Raw genomic sequence first — 17,297 nt, 5'->3', positions numbered from 1 at the left:
CTTCGGGTATTGGGCCTCCAGTAAACCCCGGGTACCATCTTCGGCAGGCCCATTTGGGATGCCTATGTCACTCCCTCTGCACACAGTCGTCTCATTCTCGCTCACGCACGAAACCACCCCTCTCACGTCCCATCAACTTCTCCAAATCGAAAAAACCCCAACCGCCGTACGCACGCTACCCTGCCGGCGATGGAGAAGAAGAATGCGCCGGCGGCCGTCGCCTCCGAGCCCGTCGCCTCCGAGCCCGTCGCCTCCGCGCCCGTCGCCTCCGAGCCCGTTGCCGCCGAGCCCATCGCCGCCGAGCCCGTCGCCGCCGAGCCCGTCGCCGCCGAGCGCGCCGCCGCCGAGCGCGTCGCCTCCGAGGGCTGCGCATCCAAGCACGGCGCCTCCGTGAACTGGGCCTCTCTCTCGGCTGATGGACCACTTCACAAGATCGGCCAATGCTTACTGGCGAACGAGGAGTACGCCGACACCTACTCTGCTATGAGGCAAGTCTGTAGAAATTGGCGCTCAGGTTTGCTTGAGCCCGACGTGCACCTGGACGAATGGATCATGCTACACCACGCCCTTCCACGCGTCGCTGAGTTCACCTTCCTCCAACTCGGCACATCACGCTACGTCACCATAGATCTATCGGAAGTTCATACAAGGTTCAAATTCCTCCATATCTACCTTTTTATTTTCAATCTTAAACACATCTTAGTGCTGAATGTTATCTTCATCAATATATTTTAGATACTACTTCGTCGGCTTTTGCCGTGGTGTCATCGTGCTTGCCCAGAAGAACCCGCCGCACAAGATACGGCTGCTGAACCCACTCACAAAGAAATCGAACACTATGTTTGAGGCGCAGATGCCATCTGTTTTTCTGAAATCAGTCGCTGTTATCAAATCCCCGACTATGATCTTCGTTGCCGCACATTACCCGTCGGAAATTGGTTGGGTCGATGAGAGCACTCCAACTAAGGATATAAATGAAGATTGGGGAGAAGGAAGATTTTCGATCAAGAACCATTCTCTGCGTTGCATTACCCCGTTCAATGGTGAACTGTATGCAGTAGCTGCGGACAATTTTGAAATCGGAAGAATAGTGTGCACCAATGTATAGTTGCGACAGTGCGCGAGCACTGTCAAGATGGAGACACTAATTTCATTTCCAGAACTTGGACGTCAGAAGTTCTACCTTGTGAAGTCGGATGGTGATCTGCTGCTTGTGTTGTTGGTCAGCGAGGCTTTAGCGGGCAAACCTTTGGTGTACCGTGTGGACACTCATAGCCGCTCTCTCCATCCGGTCAGTAACATTGGCAGTAATGCCTTCTTCGTGAATTATATCCGGTGTATCTCCGTCGACACCAGAGTGTACCCGACACTTCGACCTGGCAGCATCTACTACGCGGATTTGGGTTATATCAGAGAGTACTCTCATGATACAAAGGCCTGGGATGAGTGGCCAGTACGTGTGGATAGAATAGGAAGCTACGGTATGAGAAATGAACACAAGCCATACCGTTTGGAGGATGTATTGGCCGCACACTGCAGAAGGAAGGAGTTCAATGAATATTTCCTTGGGGAAATGCACGAATGGAGCGACAAAGAAATATATGAGGAGGAATGAAGAACAAATTCATTCATCCTAATCTTCTTGTTGTCCATACATTGCGTGCGTCTTGTATATTTTTCAGCTTAGTTTGTCGTGAACATTAACAGCGTTATTGCTCGCTTTTGGCTGCTCGTATGCGGTTTATGTATTATACTTAGTTTTGTGATTATGTCTGTTGTGAATTTATCATATACTAGCTTCTAGATTTGCTACTAGATTTGCTGCCATATTGGGCAAAAACGAGGGCCAAAAGGCATAAATAACCCCAGAGATTTGCTACTAGATTTGCTGCCATATTGAAGAAAGACAGAAATAGAAGCTTCTCTAGATTTGATACTAATTTGGTGAAAAAGACAGAGAGAGAAAGAGGGGAAAGGTGCTCTTAAAAATGCCAATTTGGGCCGAGAGAGACAAAACCCAGCCTCCCGCTCACGTGCAACCAAACGCTTCTCGTCCTGTCCCACGCGGTCCCTTTCTACCAGCCCCACGCGACGCGGCCCCACACGACGCGGCCCCACACGACGGCCCCACAGACGACGCGGCGCAACACGTCAGCACAGAACGTCCAAATAAACGGATTCCTTCCGTCTGAGCTCCTTCTGCGGGTTTCAGACATAGGCTTGGGGAAAACTGTGAAAAAACTAAGGGGCTGGGGAAAACTGAATACAACTAACGACCCGAGGGCACGAAAATAGAAATCCCTAATTACTAATTAATACGACGTGTGGGTGGGCGAGTAAAGAAATACACACCATATACCTGCCACAAATACGTATATTGTAGAAAACATGGTGCTCTCTCATTGGCTGAGTTTTCATCCTCCCCGTACCCTGGTTCCATTTAATATTTCCAGCTAAGAGCACTCTTATGTTAACCGCTTCGATGCTACGAGTATTTCAAAGTCTTCGACAATGTCTACAAAGCTATCAAATACTGAGAAATTTAATCTGGCACATGGGATCATATGCTCCTGCCAAAAAGACAATTCAAAATGTTAAAAAATTATGAACGAAAAAATCATTGTTACATCTTGGCATCCTATGTGTGCGCACACCAAGTTTTGCGAAAAAGTATATTTTTTGTGCCTTGTGTAAAAAATACCAAACAAATGCTATGTAAACATTCTTTTTTTAACATCAAATTTTACCTTTTTTTTATACATGGCACAAAACATGCCAATTTTCTGTGAAACAACTTTACGAGGACATAAAAAGTCGATACACACGAGTTAAATTTCTTTTCCGATTTTCTTGTCATTTTAAAAATATATTTCAAACAGAATTCAAAAACCGGGAGCATATGCTCCCGAGTGCCGTTAGAGAACATAGGATAATCGTAAAAAGAATCAAAGAGACAAACTTGTGGGCCTTTACATCTCTGGTTCCCTGTCGCTCTCGCTTGGCGATGGAGAGGGGGGGGGGGGTTAAAAATGTCTCACCGCCGCTAGAGGGTGTGGACATACAAAGTTTGACCGTTTCCGGTGGCGGCGGGGTCTGATCGTCCCCTGACGTGGAGGATCGGTGCGGGAAGGCTCCTCCATGGTTTTGGGCGTCGTGCGCTAGCCGGGCACCACAACGTGGTGGGTACCCAACGTGCAACGACGCGGTGGACGACGAGCTGGGTGCAGGCCTGGGTGGCGTCCTTGTGATGGTGGTGTGGCCTCCGACGAAAGGCCATGCCGGCGGTGGAGGTGCGGGGTGGGACAGGTCGGATTGGGTGTAAGCCCTAGGTCGGTATTCTTCTTGCCCTCTCAGTGATCCTGGTTATCACTGGTGGACAACCGGCCGACTAAAAGGTGTTGCTAGGAGTATATTCGATTGGTGTCGCCGCGTAGCCTCGGCGGGCATGGGATGGTCGGAAGCGTTGGGGCCCGACCTGAATAACTAATGGTGGCGGTCCTAGGGTCTTTCTTGTGTGAAGATGAAGACATTCATGAGGCATGGCTGTCTTGATCTAGCAGGAGCGATGAGTTCCAGAAGGCTACGCCGGCGAATGTAATAGTGGATCTTATGCTTGGAGTTTACTGGATCGGGTGGTATTCGGTCGTGCGCACCAATGCATTTTATTTCGACCATTTGGTTCTGAATGGAGCACCGCGAAGCTCTGTTCTATATCAGATGACATTCGGGTCAATGGTGAAACCAGAGGTGGAGAATATCAACACGACTGGATTGGATGGATTGGATGACTAGTAATGGAGGTTCGAGTCTCTGCGTTGCTAAGTGACTTGTTTGTTGTTCTAGGTTTCGCATCAACAGTGTGTGCAAGTGGGGACGATAGCATAGGTAAAATTTAGAGTCCTACATTTCAGGGTGAAAATTAGTTGGTTGTGCTGGGCAATAGCCTTGTTGAAGACATTGTTTTGAAAACGAGGACTATCTTTACGGTGAAAGAAAACCCCACAGCGATGATGGCGCTGGTGCACTGTTTCGCTTTTGGAGAGTCTGTACTTCAGGTGTTGTCACGGTGGTGGTTGTATTGTTGTTGCTAGGTCTAGAAGGCTGTAGCGGGACTTTTATTTCTTAGTTTTCTTTACTCTTTTTTGGCTATGTGCATCCGTACTGCCATTAGGGTGGGGCGTTGTTGCAGAGGCTGGGTGTAATTGGTATCATTTGATATTAATATATTCCCTTTATCGAAAAAAAAGAAAATCATCAATTATATAGTTTTAAATCAACTTTGTTGCTTTTGCATGCTGTAAAATTTTGATAATTGTGTTGAGCATTTAGCAATCATGCACATGTGGCATGCACGCTGTCTTTACTGTTTGGCATTAGTCATTTTGTTTCTGCTTAGTTTGGACAGCATAGTAGTTTATACCTCGATGTAGCTGGTGTTTAGTGAAAAAAAGAACGATGTATACCTCAGAAGGATTGGTATTGGTTGATCGAAGGTGTGTTGATGTTAAGAAGGTTCCAGGGTATTTTGCAGCAGTTGCACAAGTGTCTAGGTGGGTTCAGGAGTTCTAGCTCGTTCTTCTGTTTTATACGTTTAGCTTGTTTTGGGGAGTAGTTGCTTAAAAGGTCTGAAGTGTTATCCTCTCGGGAGGGTGTCCTGGAGGGAACTAGGTGTTGATGTACTAGTGCTAACTGAATTGCTTTTATTCCATTCTAATGAAATCGTTAGCTAAAACTCTTTAATAGAAAAAAAAAGTTTGGTAAATCCGCTGGCGGGCAGACATCTCGCCTCGTCCTATGTACAATGTACTACGGTTTTTTCCCCGTTTTGCTATGTCTCATTCAACTGAGATGTTCTTAAATCTAAATCACTTATAGAAAAGTGTTTTGAGTTGCACTTTCCGTTAAAAAAGAGCAATTGCATTTTTCTAATAAAACATGTGCAACTGAACCGACTTGCACTTTTCTGAGGTGGCTGACACTTAAGAAAATCTCAGTCCACTAAGACATAACAAAACCGTTTTTTTAGATGGTCATAACAAAACCACCAAGTCATAAGAAAAGGTAAACACTCTACATCGTAGGCCGATGGCGAGCAAATCGTCGGACTACTACGGCACCGTCCATCTCGTTTCCATCGCAGGGCTCCAGATGTTTTTGCTTTCCACAGTTTTTTAGGCCCATTAAACTCACGCCTTGCTAACATTAATTCCAAAAACTGCGTACCGGGCGGCACCCCAAATTGAGCTCAACCGCCTCCTTGATTCTTCTCTCCCCACGGCGGCTCAGCTCTCTCGGCCGCGCCCACTCATCCGGCGACTTCCGCCGCACCTCGACCTGCATGAACCTGTATGTTGGCTCGCATGCCGTTCTGTCGGGGATCTCTGACCGCATGTGGCCGACGCGGTTGCTGGCGGCTTTGCCAGGTCAAAGCAGCGGGCCGGGAAGGTAGACTGGAGGCGGTTTAACTTGGAGATCTGGCCGTGAATGGCATGCTTAGTGGATCCTCTTGCCATTGCAATTCCCCATGGATTCTCCGACGACTATGGCAAGCTATCAGTGCAGAGGTAATCACATAATTGACACGCTTCCTTCACGTCTCATGTGTGCTTCCATTGTTTTGACACAAATGCTTCATTATTTTTGCCATTTTTTTTCTGCCCAGAATCGTTGGAAGGGACGAGGTCCCAACGCACTTGCAGACCGTTGTCTCCTAGTTGCACATACAGTAATAGTACTTTCCAGAGTGCAAACGATGCATGACGATTTCCAGAATCAGGCACACGTTCAGGAGATGTCCAGGAGATGTCCAACGTCCATAACTGTGATCATCATCAGATGTTGGCTATGCTTCTCCAGCCTCGGCTCGGGCACCGTTGTCATACATTGCTACCAGTGTAAGGTCAATGGAAGCATCCATATTTTTTTGATTTTGATGGAAACACGTTGTACTTTCAGCAGAAGCAAATTCTCCAACATATAGATGTAAACATGTTGTTGTACATTCCACAGGAAGCATTTTATTGTTAAATAAGAAAAGAACTTTATTTGTACTCGAAGCAAAATGTATAGTTGGGGAGACAATTTCTCGATGATTACAAACAAAATACACCATTTCTTTGAAACAAACAATGTTATATGGAAGCAAATATCACTAGCTGGAAACCATATTTAGGAAGGAAAAACTTCGATAATTGATGGAAACAATTTTAACGTACTAAGAAAACGTTCTTATAGATGGAATCACAATTTTACTTATTTGTCATGCTTCACTTCTCCATTGTTCATGCTTCAAGTATCGCCAAATTGTGCTTCCAATGTCTTCCAGTGTTAATAATAAGTGATAAGCACAATATGTTCCTATTACCAATATACGTACTTTGTTTCATTTCATAGACTCGTGTAACCAAATTTCTACAGAAAAATGTTATTTCACATGGAAGCAACCTTCAATTGCATTGGAAGTATATTTCAATATTATTGGAAATAAGATTTTCTTCCTAATGAAGCATACCGTACAGACTTTGTCCAGCTAAAGCCACGCAAAAACTCAGGAATTCGTTTCCTAAAACCAAGCACGCAGAGTCCAAACAGGAGTAATTAATGGAAATTCACGCAATTAGTTTCCTAACACCAAGCACACAGATCGATCGGGTGTTATTAATCATAGTAATTAGGAAATAAATCAGGTAGACTAACCCAGCCATGCGCCAGTTTTGGTAGGACATCTTACGCTTCACGTGAAACCAATCCAACGTCTCTACAGTAGTCCGATGGGAAGCAAATTATCGGCATCCGATTCCTAGCACTGCCCAATCTCGTTGGAAGCAAACAAAACAGTTGCTGGCAGTGAACTGACGACCTCACATTCCCCTGGAGAACACGGATGATACACGCGCAGGACGCACTCACTAGCTCGGTCCACTAATCATCAGCCGCCCATGGAGAACGGCGGGGAAGCGGCAAAGTGGCGCTTCGGGGCGGCGAACCCGGCGCTCGATGCGGCTGGCCGGCACAACATCCGCTCCCTCGTGCACGACCTCTATGACTGCCTTGACAAGACTGACCCGCGCCACGTCGTGCCGCTTGGCCACGGCGACCCCTCGGTGTTCGCGTGCTTCCGCACGGCGGCCGCCGCCGAGGAGGCCGTCGTCGCCGCGGCGCTGTCAGGCAAGCACAACAACTACGCCCGTGCCGCCGGCGTCGAGGAGGCGCGCAGGTATGCATACTGCTGCTCTGCTACCTTTCTTCTCTGTTTGCTTGCTGAGGTAACCAATGCTGCATAGTACTGATTACTGAACGCACGTCTCCTGTGCTCCAGCGCCGTCGCCGCGTACCTGTCCCGCGACCTCCCCTACGAGGTCACGGCGGCCGACGTCGTCATCACCTCCGGCTGCAACCACGCCATCGAGGTCATGATGACCGTGCTGGCGGCGCCCGGCGCCAACGTGCTGCTGCCGCGGCCCGGGTTCCCCATGTACGAGTCGCGCGCCGCCCTGTGCGGCCTCGAGTTCCGGCACTTCGACCTCCTGCCGGACAAGGGCTGGGAGGTCGACCTCCCCGGCGTGGAGGCCCTCGCCGACGAGAACACCGTCGCCATGGTCATTGTTAATCCCAACAACCCATGTGGGTGCGTCTACTCCTACGACCACTTGGCCAAGGTATCTTCTTGTTATTATGCATGCACATGTTCTGAGTCCTCATGTCAGTGCAGTAATTCGTCGTCTACTAAAATTACATCTGGTTCGATGGTAAACAGATTGCAGAGACCGCAAGGAAGCTCGGGATCCTAGTCATCAGTGATGAAGTGTACGGCCACTGCGTCTTTGGGAGCAAGCCGTTCGTGCCGATGGGTGTGTTTGGGGCGACAGCTCCGGTGGTCACCATGGGAGGCATCTCCAAGAGGTGGATGGTGCCTGGTTGGCGACTTGGCTGGATTGCAGCAACCGATCCCAAAGGAATCCTCAAGAACAAGAAGGTACCTACCTACGTATCCCAGATAACAGCTGGTTCTTTCTTCTCAACAAAGAACCTTATCTGTTCTTCCCTGAAACAGATTATCGAGGCCGTAATAGGCTACCGTGCCATCTCCGTAGACCCTGCGACATTTGTTCAGGTCAGTAGCTAGCTAAACATTCATGCGGAGTAACCCGCGTATCATCGGCTGGTACTACTAGTAGTACGCATTTTATCCTCAACTCTCTGCAACTGATTAACACCTGGATGAAATCATGAAAATGAATTAAACAGGGAGCTCTACCCCAAATCATCGCCAACACGGACAAAGCCTTCTTCGAGAACGCCATGAACGTGTTGCGAGAGGCGGCGGAGATATGCTACCAGAAGCTCAAGGAGATCGAGTGCGTCACTTGTCCTCACAAACCGGAGGGGTCCATGTTCGTCATGGTGAAGCTGGACCTGTCCTGCTTAGATGGCATCCATGATGACGTCGACTTCTGCAGCAAGGTTGCCAGCGAGGAATCCGTGCTAATTTGCCCAGGTACTTAATCTGTTAATCATGGATTGAGCATGTGAACTGCTACCCCCCTTGTAGTATTGCCAGGTTTTCTCAAGCGTCACCCGTGAATCAATCCATATCATAACAGTGACCGAAAACTTCAAATAAAAAGACTGAAAACATCATCAATTAAAAAAAGACTTAAACTTCAGGAGCCTATGTTTTAGCATTTGGGGTCAACTTTTTAGTTTCTTTGCTCTGTTCTTACAAGCATAAATCTCCACTTATCATTTTCTTTATTTATAGCTCAATTTTTTGTTTTTGATATTTTTATGACTATATTAGGAACAAATTAACTAGCAGATCTGAAGCTCCTCCCTTTTTCTATAAGATAACTTGCTACAACTCACGGTCGGGAGTATTTGATGGTTCAGTTTTTACACGAATTACCGGTAGTATTTCGCGGCTGAAAATTAACACATACTCATGCACTGCAGGGAGTGGGCTAGGAATGAAGAATTGGCTCCGTATTACATTTGCAGTTGATCCAACCCTTCTTGAGGATGGCCTGGAGAGGGTTAAGTCCTTCTGCAAAAGATATGGCAAACCAAGGAGGTGAACTAATATATTCATATGGATTGGGTCCTCCAAAATAAAGTTTGATTGTGCATGTGTAACTTGCGTTGCATATGAGAAAAATCAAACTCAGATGAATGTAATAGTTAATGAACTTGCACATTTTTTAAGGTACCGCTTAGAACAAGAAATTGATCCTACATTCTTTTGAATCATGTAGTGCTAGCTGTTTTTTAGTATGTGAAGGTCATATATTTTGAATCATCGTCGTTTTGAGGTGCTCATATGTGAACATCTAGCGAGACAACACACTAGTAGGAAAAAACCTACCGCTCGCGTGTGAATTTGGCCTACCACCCGCGGGCACCGGCCCGTGACGTGTGCCCACTCGGCACGAGACTGATAGGTAAAGTATGAGCCGCGCCTGCATGATGCCATTAGCCTTAATGGCAGCGTGGAGATCGCATGCTGATAATAGTTCATGCTAATGCTCGCGCGTTGTTTTGCATGCTGTCATTGTGTTATAGGGGTATGAATATTCGTTGCACACTGCCATTATTGTTATCCGTTTTTCATTTTTTTGTGCACACAAGCTTATTCCAACTGACGTGCATTGTATGAGCATAGCACTAGATATATAACTCTTTACTCGATCCACATAACACATTCTTATATATACACTACATGCATAACAATTTACAGTTTTGAAAATCACAATCAACATTTTGAAAGGACAAAGATAAAGTTTCTGACTATATATATATATGACATAGATTATTTCATATATTTACAACACATCTCAAGCAGGAGGAGTGTGGAATAGTCCAGTGAAAATAACCACTTGTTGTAACAGAAACAAGCACATATGGTTGCTAGAGCTTTGTTAGTGTCGATCCGTCAAATTCCCTACATACAACTTAGGCTGCGAGGTAATAAACATGTATGATCAAAAGAGGTATAAAATATGGAAAACATATAGTAAAAAGAAATAGAAGATATTTGCATACCAATTTAAATGGCTTATTTTCCTGCATTTTTGCCCATTACGAAATTCATATGATAGACAACATAGAAGTCACATAACATGGATCCTTCTGGATGCTGGTGACACTGAGACATAGAACATAGAAATTATATACTTCATATATTATCCATAAATAAATAATTGACTAGTATAAGTGCTAGCAAAACTAACCAGGACAAACATATTATGCTTTAGTGATATGTAACTGATCTTCTCTACATTTTATTCTCGCGAGCGGAATGCGGTAAATAATGATCTAAACAATATGAATGACATAAAATCCTTAGAATAATACGGACGATATCAATTTATATTATGCGGATGAAAGAGCAATCACCTATCAATAAATTCCTTTGCATCCGTAAAATTTCTCGCCAGATTGTTAAGGTAAGAATCGAAATAATAGACTTGCCCATCCAATAGTGAGATACAAATAAGAATCCAGTGAAAGCTAAAATTTGAACTAGTTAGTTGCATAAATCCAAGGAAATGCGTAAAATAGATGCATAAGTAGCTATATTTAACCTTTTATTATAGACCCATATGATTAACTTGTTATCTTTGAAAGCCAGATCCATCACATTGGTAATGTAGTTCCCGACCACGACCGCATCTGAATCAATTGATTGTCGCGAAACCATATGAGGGTCTACGATGAGTAATCTCATGTTATTGACCCCGGATCTCGTATAATTGAACCTACATAAACAAAATATTTGTCAGTAGCAAAGCTATACATAGCTACTATTGTACATGTTGACGTATTGTATCAACTATATACTCACAGTGTATAGCTTCTCAATATGTTGGTGTCCATCTCTCGGAGGTTTAGGAGGAGATACAAATCTTCCCAATTGACTGGAAAAAAGTTTACATAGTTATGGTAGCAGTGTTCAGGTTTGAACGTAATCATAACTCCAAAGGTTTGCTTCGATATAGGCTTCTTAAAATAATTGTCGTGGTAAGCCACCAAAACTGATATAATAACGCCACGGTGCTACCTAACAGTTTTCCACTCGAGCAAATCTTACACCATCGCGAATGTAATTCTTGACTACATTCATAGTCGGCAGTTCAATGCCCTTGTCAAAAAGAGCTGACATCTCTGCTATGGTCATCTTCGAAGGATCTTTTGTTTCAAGCGGCTTCTTCAACCTGCTTATCTTGGATTTTTCTACGGGCTTTGTTTCGGGATTTAGCGGCACAACAACAAGGGTACGAGCTGTGGATGGAGCTATGATTCGAGCTGTGGCTGGAATTGTGGTTGGAGCTGCGGTGGGAGCTGCTGCAGAAGTTGTGGTTGGAGCTTGTTTGGGAGCTGCGACATGAGCTTTGGCTGGAGCTCTGGTTGGAGCTATGGCGGGTGTTGTGGATGCAACTGTGGTAGGCTTGGGCAAGAGCTGCGGCAGAAGCTGTGGCAGGAGTTGCGGCACGAGTTGTGGCTGAAGCTAGCGTTGTGGCATTGATAGATGCTGAAGAATTGAATGCAATAATGTCGCATGTACGAGTTAACTGCGCATTGATAGGCAACATGATTCTAGTCAAAATATCCTCATTTGAAAAATCCTCGTCACCGGAATTTAAGAATTATTCAATTGGATTAGACCCTATTTAACCACCGGCATTTAGATAATTTCTAGATTCCCGAAAATTGAAAAGGAAATAGGATTTTTTTTTCAGGTTTTAGATTTCAGGCAGAAATTTTTAAAAAAGAAAAAATATAGAAGTAGCGCATCATGGCTTGGTGCGCTACTGCTAAGCTTCCGCCCGCGAAATTAGAATGGGCCGCACACTTACCCTCTCCTCCTCCACACATTCTATCCCATCATCTCCTCTTTTCCTCCTCCTCTTCTCCTTTCCTCCTTCCTTCTACTCCTCCATCCACTTCGACGACCTCCCCCTCTCCGGTGATCTCTGGTGACCCTCCTCTCTGACGACCCTCCGGCCTCCCTCCTCCTCTCCTGCGACCCTCCGGTCCCCATATCCTCCTCTCCATTAAACCTCCTCTCCTCCATCCTCCATCCTCCATCCTCACCTCTCCTCCCTCTCTCATCCATCCTCACGGCGGCTAGGCTATGAATGAGAACGAACACGGGACAAATAATTTAGGCAACAAAAACAAGCAAAAAGAACGAGGAAAAAAATTCAAAAAAATGTGCCAGATCCAAAAATTTAAAATCTTAGCAGTGGCGTACAGATTTTTTGTCCAGTGGCGCACCTCACGCGTTTAGCAGTGGCGCACCAGAAAGCTAGTGTTGGTGCACTACTCACTGCTAACAGTTAGTAGTGGCGTGATAGTTGGGTGCGCCACTGATAACCACTATAGGTGTGCCAGGGATTAGCTATTTTCTAGTACTGTTTGAGATAAGGCTGGAACATAATTCTGCATTCTCCCTAATGTTCTTCTCGTTGATCGAAATGGTATCTCGAAGAATACATCCATATTACCCATCATAACTTGCAGCAACTGAGGGTGGCCGAATAGGCTCACCATTGGAAAAGCTTACTTCCAAGAGAATATTCGTTATACGGTCGTGCTTGTTTTGGCGCCTCTCCCTACGTGTTTTTTCAGTTTTGTGCCCTCGGTTCCATTAGTGGTCCCGTTGCCATCAGTGGCGCTAGTAGCATTGTGGTTGCCATCAATGCCACTAGTTTCTTGGAAAAACTCCAACGCTCCTTCTGCTTCTTCTTGTACTGCATTTTCTTTTTCTTGCACCGCAAAGTTAGAACATGTCGCCTTCTTATTGTGGTCTCCCGACATCTTCGACCTAAATTGAAATTCATATAGTTAGTAACAAAAAAACTAACGGAAAATTTTGACATGAACTTTGCTAAAAATGGGACATAAAGAGTTGGCAGAAATTTGCTTAAATGGGAATTAATCGACATTTCGGCAAAACATCCATAACTCATATCGTACACATACACACCAGTAATTATCAACATCAGTATCTACAGTCACATCATTACAACACAAGAAAATTTTGGCATTAGTTGCCAGAAATTTACCGAAATGGAATTAATCGTCATTTCAGCAAAATATCAGCAATTCATATTGATACACACCACAAAACCATTTCATCGAGCAGGTTAAGGGTGCACATGATCATACCGGGAGGTGGAGGGGCGTGCAAGGTGTGGGCGGTCGACGTGTAGCTCGGGCACGGGCGTGGTCGGTGGCGAGATCGAGCGTGGCATGGGCAACGACTCAACGACGCTGGCCGATCGGCGGCGGGGTGGCGTGGGCTTCGGCACAACAGCTCTGGCGCGGTCGACAGCGAGGTCGAGTGTAAGAACAACTGTGTGCGCGTGGAGGAACTGCTTAAACACGAATATTGAATTTTCTTAAGTGAAAATAATAGCATCGAACTAAACGAACACACACTGCCACTATTTGGAACCCCACGATCCAAAAATAATAGTCGCGTGCGGGCCTAGCGTCATGCTGCCGATAAGAGAGTACTAGTCGTGTGCCGCCTGGCTAGCACACTGCAGCTAAGTTCTTAGCCCAAGCGTGTCAACAGCCTTGGCGCGCGGCTAATATGGCTATACTGGTCGCGTGTCAGCAGCCTTGCTAGTATGGCTATGCTGGTCGCGTGCCCATTTTGGAAACATGGGCATTAATAGAAACTGTGTGTCCTCAGCAGAGTCTGTTGCCAATAAACTTGCGCCTATAGCTATTTCCCTACTAGTGACAAGTGTAATAATGGTAAGGTGACATGTGGCTAGAGTTGTTAGTTTCTCCATGCCATTGAAGGTGTTATTTGCCTGTTAGGACTTGTTTGGCAGCCCGGTTTCTGAGTGTATTCACAGGTATTTTACCAGTCCAACCTATTACACGAAAAAACTCTCAATGGCCCATTTGGTGGCCCAGTTTACCGCCATGTAAGCCTAACGAAAATCCCAAAATCATGTTAGGTGGAAGCATAACAGTCCGGGTACCGAACGGCCGAAGACGAAGCCAAGAACCGAGCCCGACACGGCCTGGAAATCCACTACCGGAGACGGAGACCCTGTTATTTAGACGCCAAACGCCGGTTTGCAGCGCCCACACGAACGACTCAAGGTCTAGGGGTCCCCTTCGATCCCCTTTTCAGAAGAAGAATGTCCGGTTCATTGTTGCTGAGATCCGCAGGCCGCGTCGTTCGGCGATCCTTCTCGCAAGCGCAAGACTCCTTCCATCGGAGCCCCGTCCGTCTGCTCTCCGGGGGTGCTGGGAGGTTCCAACCCCCCAACGAGGTAATCCCCATCTTCATCCTTTGGTTGATCTGCGAAATCAGGTGTCTTCTGCCGTAGTGACCTCCAAGATCCGGTGTGCAGCGGCATGGTGGCTACAGTAGTTGGGGGTGAACTCACGGGAGGAGAGAGACAACCATACCTCACCAAGTAGCGCTGGCTTTTGCTGGGCTGTATGGGGGTGCCGGATAGGGGGCAGGGACGTAGGGTGATCTCCTTCTGCCGCGCTTCCGGGCGGTGCCGCGCGTCGCCGACGGAGGGGATGCTCTGCCTCGGTCGCCTTGGCCTCGGTGGGGGGATTTAGGGAGCACGAGTGGAGATGGTCTTATAGCCCACTATTGCCTTCCCCTGTCAAATAAATGAAATTCCTCCTCTACCCTGCTCAAAACCAATTCCCTAGTATTATTGCAGGCACGTGGTGCACAATCTCCACACTAATGCATTGACTGATCAACTCATGTCACAACGTCGATTCTTAAGGATTGCTAATAAGATTATAAAGTGTTTTTGTGTGCCACGGAAGATTCGTAGGGGCCATCTACCTTAACAGTCTCTTGTTTCTCGCAAGTACAAGTACAGTCACTTGGTATAATGCCTCTCTTGTCGAAAGGTTGAAGTAGTGTAACACATGTGTTCTACCATTTAACTTAAGGAAATTTATCAGCGAGGCGTTGAAGCGTCAGCACTCTGTGTTAGTGCATTTTACGACTTCTGTGGTGTGTTTTATTTCTGCGGTAGCTGCATCACATATTTTTGAGAATCGAAATATATTTAGTACTGTTGTTTATGTTGAATGTAGTCGTCTGATACAACTTTCATGTAGATGCTACAGATATTTCTTGATATATCTATTTGCTAACGATTCACTTTGCTTCAGCATTCTCCATCAAAACCCAAAGTCGGACACAACGAGAGACTTGAGTCTGGAAGGAGGATTTGTCGAGCTGCCGAGTACCACAAGGATTTGGATGAGTTTGCCTCGGAAGTGCGTGTTGTGCGGGATAAAGTTCGTGCCTGGGAACAAAGATGTAAAGAATCTGATAAATGGTAAGCACCAAATTCATTGTTTTGTAGATGTATCCACGTGTCGAAGTTTCTGTTAATCCATTTTTTTTCCCTTTCTTTTTTACTTGCAGGCATGAGCGACGAGAGGGAGTGTTAATTTGTGCCACTGTTCTTTTCATTGCGTTTTGTGTATTTTCCTAAGGAGAAATATCCTTGGAGTAAAATCCATCATTACCTCAACCTGCCGGCGGGGATCAGTTCCATGGACATCAGGAATGAAATTTTAGGGTCATGAATACAACTCATGGGCTTGATGCCGATGGTGCGGGGTATCTGATCATGTTGCGAGATGGGGGCCCACTGTCAGCCCCAAGTTGTGTTTTATGGTGAAATCTATGCTGAATTACTTTTGAAAGTTACCAAATATTGTACTCCATCCTACCCAAAATTAATGGCATATAGTCTTTGATTAAGTCAAACTCTATAAGATTCAAACAACTGTATGTATAAATTATCAACATCCACAATACCACTTTGATATTATTAGAAAAATAAAAACCCGTGCAGAAAAAATTATAGCAAAGCCATTAGGAAAAACTGAACTTAAAAAACCTGACAGAAAACTCAATCGCAACTACGCTTGATAGAAGAAGCTGCTACCCATGCATGAAGTCGATGACATAGCGACACGGAAAGTAACAAATAAGCTTGTCCCAAGAAGTACAATGAAGATATCTTAGCAGTGCCACGTAGGATAAATACTAAGTTGGAGGAGAGAGAATGTTGAAAAAGGGTTTGCCTTCTCTTAATTAAGAGATGATCTCTTAGCACAATCTTTCTCACCACAAATTTAGGATATCTGATTACTAAAGATAAAACTAAAAAATAACCCATTGTACATCATATTTTGTTGTTATATCTAAACTACGTGGTACCGCTATGATAAGACAGTCTTATCAATCATTGTACATGCCCTTAGCATGAGCGACGATGGCTCCGCTCAAGACGTTTCCTCCTAGGGCACTCTAAATGCAGCCCAATAAAAAAGATAATGATTCTCTCTTTTTTTCCCATTCAACTTAGGTTTTAAAAATGTTCAAATTTCAAAAATGTTTAATCTGAAAATTTCAAATTTGAAAAAATTCAAATATAAAAATTTAAATCTGAAAAAATTGAAATTGAAAAAATTCTAAACTAAAAAAATTCAGTTTTTAAAAAGCTAAAATAAAACTAACCGACAAAATCGAAAACCAATGGAAAACCAAAGAAGAATAATAGAATCTGAAGATAAACCAGAGAGAAACCACACTGCCCTTTCTAATGGCCGTCCTAGACTTGCTCCGATATGTGGGCAGATAGCGTCCACAGGAGAATATGATTCACATTATCGTTACTAGTAAGATAAAACCTCCAAATATCTGGTGATGTCATACATCCAATTATCTATAGCACCCCTTCCTCTTAACAAACTGAACGGTGCAACTGAAACCAACCTATAAACAAGCATTCCTCTTTTATATCAGTTCTCGAATCCTGAACTACAAATGTCGAGCTCCCCCTAAGAAAAACAAATACATATGTTCATTTGCCCAGGTATCACTAGTAGAAAAAGGGTCTATAATCCCGATTGGTAAGGGCCTTTAGTCCCGGTTTTGGAACCGGGACCAACCATCCGGGACTAAAGGCCCTACCCTTTAGTCCCGGTTGTAAAACAAATCGGGACTAAAGGTCCTGCCACGTCGGCTGCTGGCGCGCGTCGAGGAAATGACCTTTAGTCTCGATTTGTAACACGAACCGGGACTAAACGTTATTTCGTTATTTTTTTAATCCATTTGATTATGGCCAATTATTTTTCGCTCTTTTTTTCCTATTTTTTCAGAGTTTCTAGTATTTCAGGTATTTAACTAGTTTAGTCTCTAACTACATTTAATCTCTAACTACGCTTAATCTCTAGTCGAATTTACCCGTGGTCCAACTTCCCGCTCGGTCACCCATCCTCCC

The 17,297-nt window shown here is 45.0% G+C and overlaps 2 protein-coding genes across 2 annotated transcripts; both read left to right on the top strand.

Moving 5' to 3' along the window:
• The first annotated feature begins 6,918 nt into the window (after positions 1–6,918).
• LOC124693351 (nicotianamine aminotransferase 1-like) lies at positions 6,919–9,267 on the top strand. The gene is made up of 6 exons (XM_047226830.1): positions 6,919–7,216; positions 7,319–7,658; positions 7,757–7,975; positions 8,054–8,113; positions 8,248–8,497; positions 8,953–9,267. Exons 1-6 carry the CDS (start codon positions 6,939–6,941, stop codon positions 9,072–9,074), a joined length of 1,269 nt encoding a protein of 422 aa, XP_047082786.1. The 5' UTR covers positions 6,919–6,938; the 3' UTR covers positions 9,075–9,267.
• Positions 9,268–14,121: 4,854 nt separating this feature from the next.
• On the top strand, positions 14,122–15,715 carry LOC124688660. Its single transcript, XM_047222304.1, has 3 exons — positions 14,122–14,294; positions 15,169–15,338; positions 15,428–15,715. Exons 1-3 carry the CDS (start codon positions 14,160–14,162, stop codon positions 15,495–15,497), a joined length of 375 nt encoding a protein of 124 aa, XP_047078260.1. The 5' UTR covers positions 14,122–14,159; the 3' UTR covers positions 15,498–15,715.
• The last annotated feature ends 1,582 nt before the right edge of the window (positions 15,716–17,297 follow it).

Source organism: Lolium rigidum, chromosome 2 (genome assembly GCF_022539505.1).
Source record: "Lolium rigidum isolate FL_2022 chromosome 2, APGP_CSIRO_Lrig_0.1, whole genome shotgun sequence".
Lineage (NCBI taxonomy): Eukaryota > Viridiplantae > Streptophyta > Magnoliopsida > Poales > Poaceae > Lolium > Lolium rigidum.
The sequence above is the reverse complement of the archived record's forward strand: the minus strand, read 5'-3'. Positions and strand labels throughout refer to the sequence as shown.

What these genes read in the sequence shown, in the direction of transcription:
- LOC124688660 (XM_047222304.1), top strand. Translation starts at nt 14,160, where the DNA reads ATGTCCGGTTCATTGTTGCTGAGATCCGCAGGCCGCGTCGTTCGGCGA. An exon ending in GGTTCCAACCCCCCAACGAG is followed by an intron (nt 14,295 to 15,168) that starts GTAATCCCCATC and finishes ACTTTGCTTCAG; the next exon opens with CATTCTCCATCAAAACCCAA. An exon ending in TGTAAAGAATCTGATAAATG is followed by an intron (nt 15,339 to 15,427) that starts GTAAGCACCAAA and finishes TTTTACTTGCAG; the next exon opens with GCATGAGCGACGAGAGGGAG.
- LOC124693351 (XM_047226830.1), top strand. Translation starts at nt 6,939, where the DNA reads ATGGAGAACGGCGGGGAAGCGGCAAAGTGGCGCTTCGGGGCGGCGAAC. An exon ending in GAATCCTCAAGAACAAGAAG is followed by an intron (nt 7,976 to 8,053) that starts GTACCTACCTAC and finishes TCCCTGAAACAG; the next exon opens with ATTATCGAGGCCGTAATAGG. An exon ending in ATCCGTGCTAATTTGCCCAG is followed by an intron (nt 8,498 to 8,952) that starts GTACTTAATCTG and finishes CATGCACTGCAG; the next exon opens with GGAGTGGGCTAGGAATGAAG.